The 17,238-nt window shown below is 41.9% G+C and overlaps 2 protein-coding genes across 3 annotated transcripts; one reads left to right on the top strand and one right to left on the bottom strand.

The window, feature by feature from the left end:
• The first annotated feature begins 154 nt into the window (after positions 1-154).
• On the top strand, positions 155-6,536 carry LOC139584452 (fibroblast growth factor 23-like). The gene is made up of 3 exons (XM_071416329.1): positions 155-528; positions 4,477-4,580; positions 4,742-6,536. The coding sequence occupies exons 1-3, from the start codon at positions 321-323 to the stop codon at positions 5,120-5,122; spliced, it is 693 nt and encodes a 230-aa protein (XP_071272430.1). The 5' UTR covers positions 155-320; the 3' UTR covers positions 5,123-6,536.
• A 3,052-nt stretch (positions 6,537-9,588) lies between these two features.
• tigara (TP53 induced glycolysis regulatory phosphatase a) lies at positions 9,589-15,167 on the bottom strand. 2 transcript variants are annotated; one of them, XM_071416330.1, is made up of 6 exons: positions 15,038-15,167; positions 14,412-14,449; positions 13,914-14,035; positions 13,661-13,738; positions 13,358-13,468; positions 9,589-12,769 (listed from the first exon to the last, which is right to left on the bottom strand). In XM_071416330.1, exons 1-6 carry the CDS (start codon positions 15,067-15,069, stop codon positions 12,401-12,403), a joined length of 750 nt encoding a protein of 249 aa, XP_071272431.1. In that variant the 5' UTR covers positions 15,070-15,167; the 3' UTR covers positions 9,589-12,400. The 2 variants fall into 2 exon arrangements, with proteins under 2 accessions (XP_071272431.1, XP_071272432.1); XM_071416331.1 differs by lacking the exon at positions 15,038-15,167 and adding an exon at positions 14,749-15,031.
• Between the last annotated feature and the right edge of the window lie 2,071 nt (positions 15,168-17,238).

Here is a 17,238-nt window from a genome sequence, read left to right as displayed (position 1 = left end):
GAAATTCCCTGGAAATGTAGGCTACACGAATACATAATACATACATAATTTCCCACACATACATACATTATTCTGTTGAGCTTGACACCTGTTTTTTTATAGGTTAGAGCGAGCATAATGTATTGTTAGCCGTGTTATCTAAAGAGTTCATGAAACTCAATCTCACATCCGGTCAGCCAAAAAAGTCTCGACAGGGTTGGGCCAGTCACAGAGCTGTCAGTCTTCAAATAGAATCTTTGGCCTCTGTTCCCGTCAATTGTGTTCAACACTGCACCTTGAGCACCTCAGGATTACCGTGTGAACCGGCACATTTCCCCAAAATGCAACCGGCTCTCCTCGTGATCTGGCTGGCCGCTCTACAACAATCCATTCCGGTGAATTGTTTCCCTGTACACCTAGACCTGTCGCCACCGCACAGGACAATCAAAGGAATCTTCACGCGCTCCGAGTCTGTCGATACAGGACATTATTTATGGAAGGTGACTTTGAATGGACATGTAAAGAAAGCCATCTCCACAAACTCTCTCGGTAAGTGTATTTTTCTTTAATGAACTATTTTCATACTACCCAGCTAGCACATTTGGTTCCTTGGAAGTTGTGGGAACGTATATTTCTGGTTCAGATGTGGCACCACAGGTTCTAAAGTGGTGTGACAAAAGTATTGCGTGTCTTTTCAGGGGCCTGGAGTTTTTCCTGATCTCATGACCTGGGCCCGGTTTCCCGATAGTGATAAAACACTATTAAGCCTAGGTTTCAACAATGCATATTTCCTACTGCATGCGTTTCCCAAAACACCACGCAGAGAGCATGTTCGCTAAATGTGTCGATACTGATAGGATCAAAAGAAAGAACACTGCTCTCGGATCTCCCTTTCCAATCTTACCTTAATATTAGAATTTTTCCACAATACTGATGACGTAACAGCTCCTAGAGATATCACATATGACTACAAATATTGAGGTGGCTTATTCTAATGCTTACCCTATAACAATGCACTAAATCAAGATTTGGCAGACGTTACACCATGAAATATATTCAGGCCAACATTACAGAAAGTAGTGTACAAATAGTCAAATAAAACTACATTTCATTAACATAAAATGGATTTCAATATTATTCAAATATATAGGTCTGTGTAGCCTATATCCTGTATTTATTTTAATACAGCCATCTGGGTTTTCATTTAAAGTGTCTTTATGTCCTTCGCTTGTTTTGCAAAGAAATGGGCAGCTTTGTATTTGTAGTCACTGTCACATTCATTCTAAAGTTAATCAGCGGTCACATAAAGACAAACATCTTGAGTTTGTGTTTAAGTGAGATCTTGTGTATAAAGTGACGCAGAAGGGCAAGGGCAGATGTTAATGCGAGTGTAGGGAAATGCTTGTGCTTCTAGTTCTGACAGTGCAGTAATATCTAACAAGTTATCTAACAATTCCCCAACAACTACCTAATACACACATCTAAAGGGGTGAATGAGAATATGTACATGTAAGTATATGGATGAGCGATGGCCGAGTGGCATAGGCAAGGTGCAATAGATGGTATAAAATACAGTATTTACATGTGAAATCAGTAATGTAAAATATGTAAACATGATTGAAGTGGCATTATTTAGAGTGCATTGTATAAAGTGAACAGTGATCAATTTATTAAAGTGGCCAGTGATTGGGTCTCAGTGTAGGCAGCAGCCTCTGAGTTAGTGATTGCTGTTTAGCAGTCTGATGGCCTTGAGATAGAAGCTGTTTTTCAGTCTCTCGGTCCCAGCTTTGATGCACCTGTACTGACCTCGCCTTCTGGATGGTAGCAGTGTGAACAGGCAGAGGCTCGGGTGGTTGATATCCGTGACTATATTTTTGGCCTTCCTGTGATATCGGGTGGTGTAGGTGTCATGGAGGGCAGGTAGTTTGCCCCCGGTGATGCGGTGTGCAGACCGCACCACCCTCGGGAGAGCCTTGCGGTTGAGGGTGGTGCAGTTTCTGTACCAGGCTGTGATACAGCCCGACAGGATGTTCTCGATTGTGCATCTGTAAAAGTTTGTCAGGGTTTTGGGTGACAAGCCAAATTTCTTCAGCCTCCTGAGGTTGAAGAGGCTCTGTTGCGCCTTCTTCACCACACTGTCTGTGTGAGTGGACCATTTCAGTTTGTCTGTGATGTGTACGCCGAGGAACTTAAAACTTTCCACCTTCTCCACCGCCCGGGGAGCAGTTGTTGTTGGGGGTTAACTTCCTTGCTTAAGGGCCGATATCTAGCTAGGCTACTAAAGCTACTAGTTTTTGTTAGCTAGCTATAGATTGGATCATTCTAGCTAGTTTTGGAGGACGACTAAACCGCTTTTATAAACTGCTTTTATTAACACACCTTGATTTCCATGAACATTTGTGTTCGCTCATGTGTCAGGCAGGAGAGGGACAGTCACCAGTTAACACAGCCACGAAGTAATAAACCCCGCCTATTTAAAAAATGTCTCATCTTAAAATCATATTTTAAACCTAACCACACTGCTAACCTTAAATGAAGACCAAGAAGCACATTTTTGTTTTCATACATTTTTACGATATGGACAATTTTGACTTCGGCTGTTATCTAGTGAAAGCCCAGGAGAGGAGCGTGAGCGAAGAAAGAAATCAAGTGCTGGTGAAATCAAATGTAGTTGTCGGGAGACATGGTTGATGAGACGCTGTAGCTAGGAGACCACTGTGACTGAACCCACCTGTTGCAGCGAGTGTGGGGGTTACCGTGTGAAATCTCAGGGACAGGGTTGTATTCACTTGACAAAACCAAGGAAAACAGGCTTTAATTGGGGGAGGTACTATGTCAACTTGTCCAATAAGAAATGCCTGCTTTCTTTTCATTACAAAACATTTTATAAGTTTTTCTACGGTGTGAACAAATGAATAGGGTAAACTTGTTCAGTGCTGCTGCTTTGAAAGTGGTGCCCCACCAGATTGAAAAGGCAAATGCTGTCTCGCCACATGTTTTCCGGCAGCTCTGTTTGTTTCACAGGAACGACGTCATATGTTTTCTGACCGGTAAAACACATTTTTTAAACGTTCTGAGAGCAGAAGTGAAAATTGACTGTTCTGGGAACGTTTATTTTTAAGTTGCAGGAAGGTTCTGAGAACGTTTTACTCTGGTTCCTTAAATCTTTCCCTGGGAGGTTTTATTTTATTTTCTTAATAACTTCCTTTAAAACATTCATTAAATGTTTCAATAATAGTAACACTGCTAGCTTATTTTTGGTATATTAAAAAAAAGAACTCCAAGCACAGATAGGACAATGGAAATTCCTTTCCTTAGGGATTAATCATGCAAACACATACATTTTTTTATTGTGACAAGGCAGCTGTGAGATTCTAACCTATAATCTTCTGTTCTCTATCCATGGAATTAGTCCACTACGCCACCAGGATGGAGCTAACATGTCGTGTTTTCTTACCAATACAAAGCTGTTATTTTTTGTCTATTCAAACAGACCCTATTTCAAAGGAAACAAGCACTCATTAAGACCAGGTGTGGCCAATTAGTGGGCATGGCCAACACACTTAAGATAGAGGATGGAGAGTTTTGTTGATGCTGAGAACGGAATGTATGTTTTTCAATAATAATAATAAATTAAAAAAAATTCAATTAATAATAATAATAGAACGGTCTCTCTGAACGTTACTAAAGTTTGCGTGTGGTTTTTATGGAAAGTTTTCTTGACCTTCTCGGAACAATTTGAGAACAAGATTTTAAATAGAACCATTAGGAAACCTGTAGGAAACTTTATCCTTAAGTTCTGAAATTCCCACAGAAGAATGTTGTTTCTGAACTGTTAAAGAATATTCCAAGTGTGTGTGTGTTGAGAATGTTCCAAAGCCAAGCAACTGTCCTGTAGGGATTAATGCCAGTATTGTGACACTCATCACTATCGCGGCAAGGAATCAAAACACGAAGCGGCTTTAACTTCTTTAGGAAAACTGCCCTAATGTTGGAAAAAAACATAATTATGTTGTCATCCAGAGGCACATTTATTTTCATATTTTCAAGCCATAGCACACAATATTTTACATACAGCAGGTTTTTAAAGGACCAAAGAGTGTTGCTCTGCGTTTTCATTTTTGTCATAGAAAAATAAATAGTATGATACTGGTATCATCCCGGCCTTACTATCCTGCACCATTCTCAGAAAGTTGTGGGAAGGTTGTATGCAAAATAACCATAGGACAGCCACGCTCTCACCAAGCTCTAAGAAACATATGGTTCTCAGAACGTTATGTGCTTGCTGTGTATGCTTTATTTTGTAGTTAATTTCACACAAATAGATTTCATTCAAGTTTTCACACTCAAACTAAAGCAACTGTACAGATAATGTCAAAATTAACTAATTCAACAAAGTGCCTTATTTAGGATTGATTAATCATTTACCAAAAGGAATACATTGTCTGTCTCTATGTACAGTATGAAATTGTGACATGTTTTTTTATTTTTCCATAGTTGTCCTCCCAATAAGAACAGAAACAAGTGACTTTGTGTCAATATTGGACTTGAAAAGTAAACGTTTCTTATGTGTGGACGTCGAGGAAAAGTGGTTCAGTTCTGTAGGTATTGCATGGCAAGTCATCCATGGATGGCCACTCTGGGAACAGTCAAATCTGCTCTCCCAAATCACTTCACATTCATTGTGTAATTAATTTCCGTAGAATCACTTAACCTATTCATGTGAAATTCAAGTTGTGTTTCTGTTGTCACTCCCTACCAGATGATGTTCAGCAGGAAAGAGTGCCTTTTCCAGCACAGGCGGATGGAGAACCATGTTGACGTGTTCTATTCATCCAGCAATGGACTGTTGCTCCTACTGGAAGGGGCTGAGATCCCTGAGAAAGGGTATGACTTGTTAAAGAGACACATGGTTTACAGAAGGAAGAGGAGCCAACAGGAGAACCCAGATGCAGACTCCATCATGGAGGATCAGGACCTGGCTATGCAACAGGACCAAGAACGAGCTAGCGCCATTTCCAAGGAGACCATCACTTCTTGTGACGACCCTTTGCGGGTGTTGCATTCCAATAGCCCAGGCAGTCCTATCAAAATGGCTGTGCAAAAGGCAGACAAAGTGGCCCAGGGTGGTCTAGCGGTCTAAGCAGATGCCTCCGGCACACGTCTACGGTGTTGGTATAGGTTTGAATCCAACCTACTGCCCACTCTCTTTCCCCACTATCATCCTCTCTCTTTATCTTAGGGGTAGGCAACCCTGTTCCTGGAGTGCTTGCAGGATTTTGCCCCAACTAAGCATCACACCAGACCAAATGAGCTAATTGATCAGTTCAGTGATTGACTAAATTCAACACACCTGGTCTTCCAGGTTGGTTAAATCAAAAACATGAAGTGCCTGTGTCACTCCATAACCAAGGTTGCCTAGTCCTGCTCTAACTGTTCAATAAAGTCAGAAAATAGCTTAAAAATATATTTTTTAAAAGGAAAATGCAGAGAAAGAGTGACGCATTGGCCAATAGCTTGACTCGAAAGGTCAGAGAAATGGGCTTTGAATTTGAAGCTTGTCTGGAAAATGTTTTAACTTTTTGCTAGATAACATTAAGGGATATACAGTAATGCCATGCACCAGTGCCTCAATCCTCGTGAGTTTGTGATTTTGCAATCGTAGTCTGGATGGAGGGGTCACAATACAACTTGAGAAGGAGCACGTTAGATTGAAACAAGGAGGTGAATTAGAAAGCTGATCAGTGAGCATCATGAGAAACAGTCCTACAGTATATGCTGAGGTAGTGCTTCCTAAGGTCATGAATGGGTGGAGGAGACCATGTGTATAGTGCAGTGAGAAGCCAACCTTTTGGTTATGCAAGGGTGTGATGCACTTTTTCACTGGGACCAGAAATCGGCCCTGGCATTTGTAACACACCGGCCCATTTCTTTCCTCAAGGCCCTGACAGCAGCCAATTTCTTTGTGGCCCCCATGATGATAATTTTGCAAAAAAAAAACCAAGTTAGGCAGGCCCACGAGGTAAAAAATCAACTGGCCCATCTGACATTTTTCACGATATGCCTGATGGCCAGTCCGCCCCTGCACTTTTTAAATATTTACATTGCAAAAGACTTTCAAACAGTTTGGTTTTCTCTGTGTCAAGGATGAAAGTCCAATCAAATCATCCTGAAAATATGCAGGCTCATTATGAAATGGGCACTTCTTGTTTTTATAACAGCGTATAAAAAGTTAAGGCAGGTCACCAATTTCCTTTTCTACATTACTTAGAATCGTATATCAATACATACAGAGAGACGTTTGAGTAGCAGTTGATGAGGGGCCTGTTTGGCAACATTCAACATAATTTGTCCTTTTTGGTTAATGCCTGGGTTGAACCAGTGTCATGTTGTCCTTTTAACTCCTTTTAAAAAGTAAAATTCTAAACTGGTTTGGTATTGAGCCTGATGTTGCAATAATTTGTTTGCATGAGATTTTGCTATGCATGTCAAAATGGACCAACATTTCTGTATGAATTATTGTAATTGACAAGTAAATATTATTTGATACAACATTGCATTAATGCATTGTAACTTCTATTAATTGAAGAGCATTTTTCAATAGATGTGTTATGGAATTACTATATTTTGTCAATCTATAGGTTGTGGTGGATGTTCACAATGTTTAAATAAGGTAAATGCACTATATATACAAAAGTAAGTGGACACCCCTTCAAATTAGTGGGTTTGGCTATTTCAGCCACGCCCATTGCTGGCAGGTGTATAAAATCGAGCACACCGCCATGCAATCTCCATAGACAAACATTTGCAGTAGAATGGCCTTACTGAAGAGCTCAGTGACTTTCAACGTGGCATCCTATGGCCACCTTCCTAACAAGTCAGTTCATCACATTTCTGCCCTGCTAGAGCTTCCCTGGTCAACTGTAAGTGCTGTTGTTGTGAAGTGGAAACGTCTAGGAGCAACAATGGCTGAGCCGCGAAGTGGTAGGTCCCACAAGCTCACAGAACAGGACCGCTGAAATGCGTAGCGAATAGAAATCGCATGTCCTCAGTTACAACACTCACTACCGAGTTCCAAACTGCCTCTGGAAGCAACGTCAGCACAATAACTGTTCATCGGAAGATTCATGAAATGGGTTTCTATGACTGAGCAGCTGCATACAAGCCTAAGTTCACCATGCCCAATGCCAAGTGTCGGCTGGAGTGGTGTAAAGCTCGCCACCATTGGACTCTGGAGCAGTGGAAACGCATTCTCTGGAGTGATGAATCACACTTCACCATCTGGCAGTCCGACAAACTAATCTAGCTTTGGCAGATGCCAGGAGAATGCTACCTGCCCCAATGCATAGTGCCAACTGTAACGTTTGGTGTAGGAGGAATAATGGTCTGGGGTGGTTTTTCATGGTTCGGTCCCTTAGTTCCAGTGAAGGGAAATCTTAACACTACAGCATTTTGTATTTTTATTTATTTATCCTTTATTTAACTAGGCAAGTCCGTTAAGAACAAATTCTTATTTACAATGACGGCCTACCCCGGCCAAACCCTAAGGACGCTGGGCAAAATGTGCGCCGTCCTATGGGGCTCCTAATCACAGCCGGTTGTGATACAGCCTAGAATCGAAACAGGGTCTGCAATGTCGCCTCTAGCATTGAGATGCAGTGCCGTAGACCGCTGCGTCACTCGGGAGCCCATACAATGACATTCTAGACAATTCTGTGCTTCCAACTTTGTGGTAAGTGTGGGGAAGGCACTTTCCTGTTTTCAGCATGACAATGCCCCTATACACAAGGCGAGGTCCATACAGAAATGGTTTGTCGAGATCGGTATGGAATAACTTGATTGGCCTGCACAGTGCCCTGACCTCAACCCTATCAAACACCTTTGGGCTGAATTGGAACGCCAACTCCGAGACAGGCCTAATCGCCCCACATCAGCGCCCGACCTCACTAATGCTCTTGTGGCTGAATGGAAACAACTCCCCACAGCAATGATCCAACATCTAGTAGAAAGCCTTCCCAAAAGAGTGGAGGCTGTTATAGTAACGAAGGGGGGACCAACTCTATACTAATGCCCATGATTTTGGAATGAGATGTTTGACGAGCAGGTGTCCACATACCTTTGGTCATGTAGTGTATATCAAGGTTGTGTTTCGCTGTCATTTGAAACCATACCAAATGTTAGCTGGTGCTGGACACCATTAGGAAAAAGCAATGAGCCATCACAATATAATGTATTTATTCAAATGTATTCACATATTGTTATTTATAATGTGTAATGTTTTGTATGGATGCTTATTGGCTTATCATATAATATATACACTGAACAAAAATATAAACAACATGCAACAATTTAATAACAAAAGAGAACCATACAAAAGAGTTATGGTTCATATAAGTAAATCGGTCAATTTAAATAAATAAATTAGGCCTTAATCTATGGATTTCACATGACTGTGAATACAAATGTGCATCTGGTCACAGATACCTTTAAAAAAAGGTAGTGGTGTGGATCAGAAAACCAGTCAGTATCTGGTGTGACCACCATTTGCCTCATGCAGCGCAACATCTCCTTCACACAGAGTTGATCAGGCTGTTGATTGTGGCCTGTGGAATGTTGTCCCACTCCTCTTCAATGGCTGTGTGAAGTTGCTGCATAATTAAATCACATTTTATTTGTCACATACACATGTTTAGCAGATGATATTGTGGGTGTAGCGAAATGCTTGTGCTGAAACATGAGGTGCTGGCAGCGGATGGATGGCACGACAATGGGCCTCGATCTCGTCACGGTATCTCTGTGCATTCAAATTGCCATCGATAAAATGCAATTGTGTTTGTTTTCAGTAGCTTATTCCTGCCCATACCATAACCCCACCGCTACAAAGGGGCACTCTGTTCACAACATTGACATCAGAAAACCACACACCCACGCGACGCCATACACCCTGCCTGCCATCTGCCTGGTACAGTTGAACCGGGATTCATTCCTGAAGAGCACACTTCTCCAGCATGCCAGTGGCCATCGAAGGTGAGAATTTGTACACTGAAGTCAGTTACAACACCTAACTTCAGTCAGGTCAAGACCCTGGTGAGGATGACGCGCAAGCAGATGAGCATCCCTGAGATGGTTTCTGAAATTGTTTAGTTGTGCAAACCCACAGTTTCATCAGCAGTCCGGGTGGCTGATCTCAGACGTTCCCGCAGGTGACGAAACCAGATGTGGAGGACCTGGGCTGGCGTGGTTACACGTGGTCTGCGGTTGTGAAGCCTATTGGATGTACTGCCAAATTCTCTAAAATGACATTGGAGGCAGCTTATGGTAGAGAAATGAACATTAAATTATCTGGCAACAGCTCTGGTGGACATTCCTGCAGTCAGCATGCCATTTGCACGCTTTCTCAAAGCTTGAGACATCTGTGACAAAACTGCACATTTTAGAGTGGCCTTTTATTGTCCCCACCACAAGGTGCACCTGTGTAATGATCATGGCATTTAATCAGCTTCTTGATATGCCACACCTGTCAGGTGGATGGATTATCATGGCAAAGGAGAAATGCTCACTAACAGGGATGTAAACAAATTTGACATAAATATGCTTTTTGTGCATATGGAAATTTCTGGGATCTTTTATTTCAGTTCATGAAACATGGTACCAAAACTTTACATGTTGCATTCATATTTTTGTTCAGTGTAAACGGAAACAGATCTAAATATGACAAATTCTGACATAATATTACTAATGTACATAGCATTTGAAATAATTGTTTCACACTAGGTTCATAATCACACCTTGTTAGCACTGCTTTCAATGCAGCTCTAGGTAACACTTTACATTAGTAGTAATGCTGTAGTTACTACAGTCACAACATTGCTGTTTTCTAATAGCATAGTAATGGGGTTGAGTGGTTTTAGTTATTACGCCAGTGGAAGGAAGAACGGTCCATCACCCTCTTTTGTAAAGGCAAAAACTCAATTGCTATACAATTAAAATGCAATTATCCTACTCTCCTGACTACTATGTATTACTGGTATAATTAAAGTATTACTACATAGGTTTAGACAACTTAATATAAAGTGTTACCCAGCATTCATTCATTAACATGGTGGTTGGATTCCAAGAGGTAAAACTGTGGTCAATCACAAAAAGCCTTTCATGAGCTTGAAGTTCTGTTTTTCATGACAACAACAGATAGAACATGATGTGAGTAGTTGCAAGAAGGAGATGTGATGTTAAATTTGATGTTATAAGATGTATAAAGAAATACATTAAACCAGCCAAAAGCTTAAGTAATACGAAAAGGCATTGTGCCTGGATAAAAAAAAAATCTTAAAGTGTGTTCTTTACTTATCAGCAAATGTTTTATTTGTGGAATAAGCCAAACGTCCACATTTCATTCACCAAATAAAACTACCAGTAACATAGAGAACATATAGATGGTGTCAATGAATATGACATTTGAATTTCAAAGACAGTGATGTAGGTTTTTAACATGTCAGCTGGTTATGCATGGCGCAGTGATGAGATGGAATGGGAAAGCTTCAAAATATGATTGTTTATTTTCTCAATCTTTATTGTGTTGCGTAATGTACATTAAAATACTATCAGACAAATACATATACACTACCGGTCAAAAGTTTTAGAACACCTACTCATTCAAGGGTTTTTCTTTATTTTTGCTATTTTCTACGTTGTAGAATAATAGTGAAGACAAAAAATGTAGTAACCAAAAAAGTTTTAAACAAATCAAAATATATTTTATATTTGAGATTCTTCTAATAACCACCCTTTGCCTTGATGACAGCTTTGCACACTCTCTTATCTCAACCAGCTTCCCCTGGAATGCTTTTCCGACAGTCTTGAAGGAGTTCCCACATATGCTGAGCCCTTGTTGGCTGCTTTTCCTTCACTCTGTGGTCTGACTCATCCCAAACCATCTCAATTTGGTTGAGGTCGGGAGATTGTGGAGACCAGGTCATCTGATGCAGCAGTCCATCACTCTCCTTCTTGGAAAATAGCCCTTACACAGTCTGGAGGTGTGTTGGGTCATTGTCCTGTTGAAAAACAAATGATAGTCCAACTAAGCCCAAACCAGATGAGATGGCGTATCGCTGCAGAATGCTGTGGTAGCCATGCTGTTTAAGTGTGCCTTGAGTTCTAAATGAATCACAGACAATGTCACCAGCAAAGCACCCCCACACCATAACACCTCCTCCTCCATGCTTTACGATGGGATATACACATTTAGAGATCTTCCGTTCACCCACGCCGTGTTTCACGAAGACATGGCGGTTGTAACCAAAAATCTCAAATTTGGACAAATTTCCACTGGTATAATGTTCATTGCTCGTGTTTCTTGGCCCAAGCAAGTCTCTTCTTCTTATTGGTGTCCTTTAGTTGTGGTTTCTTTGCAGCAATTCGACAATGAAGGCTTGATTCACACAGTCTCCTCTGAACAGTTGATTTTGAGATGTATCTGTTACTTGAACTCTTTGAAGCATTTATTTGGGCTGCATTTTCTGAGGCTGGTAACTGTAATGAACTTATCCTCTGCAGCATAGGTATCTCTGGGTCTTCCTTTCCTGTGCCGGTCCTCATGAGAGCCAGTTTCATCATAGCGCTTGATGATTTTTGCGACTGCACTTGAAGAAACGTTCAAAGTTTGTGAAATTTTCCGTATTGACTGACCTTCATGTCTTAAAGTAATGATAGACTGTCGTTTCTCTTTGCTTATTTGAGCTGTTCTTGCCATAATATGGACTTGGTCTTTTACCATATAGGGCTATCTTCTGTATACCACCCCTACCTTGTCACAACACAACTGATAGGCTCAAACGCATTAAGAAGGAAAGAAATTCCACAAATGAACTTTTAAGAAGGCACACCTGTTAATTGAAATGCATTCCAGGTGACTACCTCATGAAGCTGGTTGAGAGAATGCCAAGCGTGTGCAAAGCTGTCATCAAGGCAAAGGGTGGCTATTTGAAGAATTTCAAATATAAAATGTTTAACACTTTTTTGGTTACTACATGATTCCATATGTGTTATTTTATCATTTTGATGTCTTCACTATTATTCAACAATGTAGAAATAGTAAAAAAGAAAAGAAAGAGAAACTCTTGAATGTGTAGGTGTTATGAAACTTTTGACCGGTAGTGTATGCCTTAAAATAATTTTAAATAACTCAACCAGATTCCGATATGGAGTCTGTGTATATCTTAGTCAGACCGACTCACACTCAAGAGGCCAAGGCGAGTCAGGCCAGCCCAGTACCACTTTGCCTATCTACCATAGTTGCTGGAACCATGCTAGGAAGGACAATGTGAAAAGAAGATATCCTAAACAGCACAGTACAGTTCTAGTCAGCCCTATAGTGTGAACCAGGAGATTATTTCCTTCAACCCCCTCTACTCTACCCCTCCTCTTAGATGTGCTCGCACCTGTTGATGAAGACACAGCGGATGGCTGAGAGGGTGATGCCCACATCCCTTTTTGTCACAGTGAAGATAAACCGACATATGCCCGTGTTGGGACAGAGAGCGATCACATGGGACATGTCCAACCCCTGGGGTAAAGGACACTTTAGCTCGTCCACAAGGTAGCGCATGGCCACACGTATTAGGGCCCCATGGCTGACCACCAGGGCATGGGCAGGAACATCTCTGGTCCCATCATCTGGCTTGCCTGCAAGAGCCCCCTCTGGCATCCCTGTCTCCCTCTGTCCTGGTCTGCAGTGGTCAGCCACCATGCGCTGGAACAGGTGCTCCAGAAACTCTTTGATCCGCGTCTTCATCTAATACAGAACAAAGCACTCTTATTCACAACACACTCATCCTTCCCCTTCCCTTCCTCCACCCACACAACAGACTGGTTGACACCATCCTGATGGAGGGGCCAACAGCTTGTCCTGTGTGGCTAGAGTGTTACTGGGCCCGGGGGCCCTTCTGTCACATAAACTAGCTGTTGGATCACACTGACACTGAACGTGTGACCTGCAAGCTGAGTCCTAATTGGCAAGTCAATGTACGTTCTTGGTCTCAATGGAACATTCCCCCACACTTTAAATTAGTTTCTCCAACTGAAGTAGCGACTTTTCAATCGGGACATTGTGTGGCACTAAAGGCCTATGTACTTTGATCCCCACTTCAAAAGCATCAAGCAGACAAACCTCAATCAAATTAATTTGATGAAGGGATCTGTTATGCAAAACATATATTGGACATCTTCAGAGTCAAGGATGGATTACCCTGTGTAAAGCATGCCAAAGGTGCCATCTAGTGTTGCTAAAATGTATTGCATCTGGTCTCCCATCAGAGGTATTTCAGAGAGCGCGAGAAAGAGAGAGAGAGCGATGCCCTCAGGATCCCCCAGAGTGACTCACCTGTTCTATAGTCTCTCCCCCTGGAGGAGTGAAGTCCAGCCACGATTGACCAGCCGCTGTAGCCATGTTCTTCATGTCCACCACCAAGCCCCCCTCGGCACTCCCAAAACTCTGAAAAATAACAGGCTCTTTACTGTATGGCCTTGAGTACAAAAACACACATGGTCATAGAACTATACACACACACACACAGGCACCCTCACGCACAAACAAACAAACAAACACACACACACACTGACAATGAAAACCGCATCTATGGAAATAAGATATTGACAACCTTTAGCCCAGAGAAAGGGTACTCACCCTCTCTTTAAGTGATGGATCGGTGACAATTTCTAGGCCAGAGCAACTACTGTTGTGTTTTACAATTGCTTCGCAAGTCTGTAACAAAACAGACAAAACAACCATTCACATACATCTTTCTAAGGAGAGATTTTTTTCATAAACTTCTACCTACACAATAAAATCTAATCCGCGGGCCATCCCAACACATAATAATGGGGTCCAATTATATTCTAAAAGATGCTAAGGGGTCTGTGACATCATCACCACTCACCTGGCGGGCACGGGCCATGTCACTGACAAACACGTTGGTGAACTTGACGTCTTTGAGATATTTTCCTGCAGCCTCTGCCTGCTGCATCCCTATTTCTGATAGAGACGAGTCTATCGCCTGGCCTGGGGGATTGGGAAATGCCCAGGATTGGCGTGATACTTTAGGCCACAGTGATATGCCATTGAAACATGAAATCTATTGGGATGATCTGTTCCAAAGCTTTTACTTTGTGCTTTTTGAAACGTTTCATCCAAGAGTCTTTCTAATGCAGTGGTTCCCAACCAGGGGTACTAGGACCACAGTTGTTACTTGAGAAGGCCCATGAGACCATAGGCTTACTGGTAAAATGCACGAGGGGGGGGGTATTTCAGGGGTACTCCGGGAGAGCAAAATTCAGTTGGTGGTACAGTAACCGAAAAAGGTTGGAAACCACTGCTTTAATGTATCCAAAACAGTATCAAAACAAAGACACAGATGTGCTTTTATAGTAAATCATACCTTGTAGGAGGCCTTTTTTATTCCATTCTGTTTCACCACTGGGGGGAAAAAAACGATCTATAAGCATGTAATAAGACAATAATAACGTAGAATACAATTCAATACAGAACTATCTTTAAGCATGTAATAAGACAATAATAACATAGAATACAATTCAATACAGAAGACAGCCCCATCTAATGAGAAATACATCTAAATTGATGGTTTAGTTAGTAGTAGGGTATTTCTCTTTAATCATACTGTATTACTATTGAAGCAGTGATCGACTTGAACAGGACTGCAGTAACTCCTTGACATTTCATAAGAAGCAAGGCTGAACATTCGCACTCAGTCTGACCTTTATCTGGACGTACACTCCAGCCGCTGGAGACTGGAGTAATGCGACACCAGCTCAGCGTAGAGCGTCTCTGCGGTGGCGGTGCACCGATAGCATGCAAGCCATTAAAATTCTAAATTGTACTAGGATAAGCATTCACCCGTTTTTGACGTGCACCTTGTCAATAACCATTCACTGTTTGTAGCAACAGTATCGGGCTACAGTCTACAGTTGCATTGCAAATGGAAACAGACATACACTGAATAGTAATGAATCGACCGCTAGTATCTTCTGAATAATGCACACTTACTGTCGAACTATCGTTATGCCAAAGGTAAGCATTGTTATCCTTTTAAATTTGAGGTAGTTGATGAACCTTAAATCACAATTCTTCAATATGAACTTTCTTCCTGTCACCTGCAAAACACAACACGAGCACGTCTGTGTATACGGTAATGACGTAAAGACGCTCTGCAATATGATTGGCCATGTCCCTTCTAGTACAGGAATGACATCAAAATGGTAAGATAGCATTTTATATGGTGTATTTAATGTAAAATACAGTAAAACAAATTGCCTATACATTATTAGCGTTTAAGCGAATCTGTGAAACCTATTGTTATTCTTTAAAAAACATATATTTTCCCATAGTCCAATCACTCAAGCATAGATTGGTAACTTTTTCTTCTTCTAATTTGGGACACAGAAACTAGAGGCCATGAGTAACTTGGTCAAGAACAACGGCACCGATTGGCCTATAGTTGTCGCTGTTATAAGTGGTCTCACTAGAAACAGTCATATCTGCTGCCCCGTTTACCTCGAGGCTTGAAACTTTGTGTGTATGTGTCTTACCTCATGCTGAACAAATTTGTCTCAATGACCCAAAAGGTCCGTCAGGATACATTTTCCTCAATTTTGGACATTTTGGAAAACCTTTGAAAAATTAATATCTCCTTAAAAAAATGTTTTGCTTTAAAGGCCCAATGCAGACCTTTGTATTTAAATATAAAATAATTTCTGGGTAACAATTAAGTACATTACTGTTGTTTTTGTCAATATAAATAGTCAAAAAGAAACAGAAAAGCAATTTCTCAATCAAGAATTTAGTTAAGACTGTCTGGGAGTGGTCTATGTGACCTAATTGGATGAGCCTAATAGGAGGGATATTTAACCTGAAAACCATCTGTTATTGGCAGCGAGGTTCGAAACTCTTTTTTATTGGTCTATTAACTTATATTGCTTGGTGATGTCGCCAGGCAGGCCAACACTCCATCCCACCAAAACATGCTGAAATTTCTGTCTTTTCAAACAGCTCTTACACTAAAATGGCATTATCATAACTTTTCACAATTTCACAGTATTATTCCAACTTCATAGTGTGGAAATAAATATAATCACGTTTTTGACTGTACTGGGACTTTAACAGTTTGCAATTAAAAGGTCCCTAAAGAAGGCCTCCCGGGTGGCGCAGTGGTCTAAGGCACTGCATCACAGTGCTAGCTGTGCCACCAGAGACTCTGGGTTCGATTGAGTGTAGTCTGGCCCAGGAGTGTGAAGGTGAACGGAAAGGCTCTGGAGCAACGAACCGCCCTTGCTGTCTCTGCCTGGCCGGTTCCCCTCTCTCCACTGGGATTCTCTGCCTCTAACCCTATTACAGGGGCTGAGTCACTGGCTTACTGGTGCTCTTTCATGCCGTCCCTAGGAGGGGTGCGTCACTTGAGTGGGTTGAGTTACTGACGTGATCTTCCTGTCTGGGTTGGCACCCCCCCTTGGTTTGTGCTGTGGTGGAGATCTTTGTGGGCTATACTCGGCCTTGTCTCAGGATGGTAAGTTGGTGTTTGAAGATATCCCTCTAGTGGTGTGGGGGCTGTGCTTTGGCAAAGTGGGTGGGGTTATATCCTTCCTGTTTGGCCCTGTCCGGGGGTATCATCGGATGGGGCCACAGTGTCTCCTGACCCCTCCTGTCTCAGCCTCCAGTATTTATGCTGCAGTAGTTTATGTGTCGGGGGGCTAGGGTCAGTTGGTTATATCTGGAGTACTTCTCCTGTCTTATCCGGTGTCCTGTGTGAATTTAAGTATGCTCTCTAATTCTCTCCTTCTCTCTTTCTTTCTCTCTCTCGGAGGACCTGAGCCCTAGGACCATGCGTCAGGACTACCGGGCATGATGACTCCTTGCTGTCCCCAGTCCACCTGGCCTTGCTGCTGTTCCAGTTTCAACTGTTCTGCCTGCGGCTATGGAACCCTGACCTGTCCACCGGACGTGCTACCTGTCCCAGACCTGCTGTTTTCAACTCTCTAGAGACCGCAGGAGCGGTAGAGATACTCTTAATGATCGGCTATGAAAAGCCAACTGACATTTACTCCTGATTATTATTTGACCATGCTGGTCATTTATGAACATTTGAACATCTTGGCCATGTTCTGTTATAATCTCCACCCGGCACAGCCAGAAGAGGACTGGCCACCCCTCATAGCCTGGTTCCTCTCTAGGTTTCTTCCTAGGTTTTGTCC

Source organism: Salvelinus alpinus, chromosome 9 (genome assembly GCF_045679555.1).
Source record: "Salvelinus alpinus chromosome 9, SLU_Salpinus.1, whole genome shotgun sequence".
Lineage (NCBI taxonomy): Eukaryota > Metazoa > Chordata > Actinopteri > Salmoniformes > Salmonidae > Salvelinus > Salvelinus alpinus.
The sequence above is the reverse complement of the archived record's forward strand: the minus strand, read 5'-3'. Positions and strand labels throughout refer to the sequence as shown.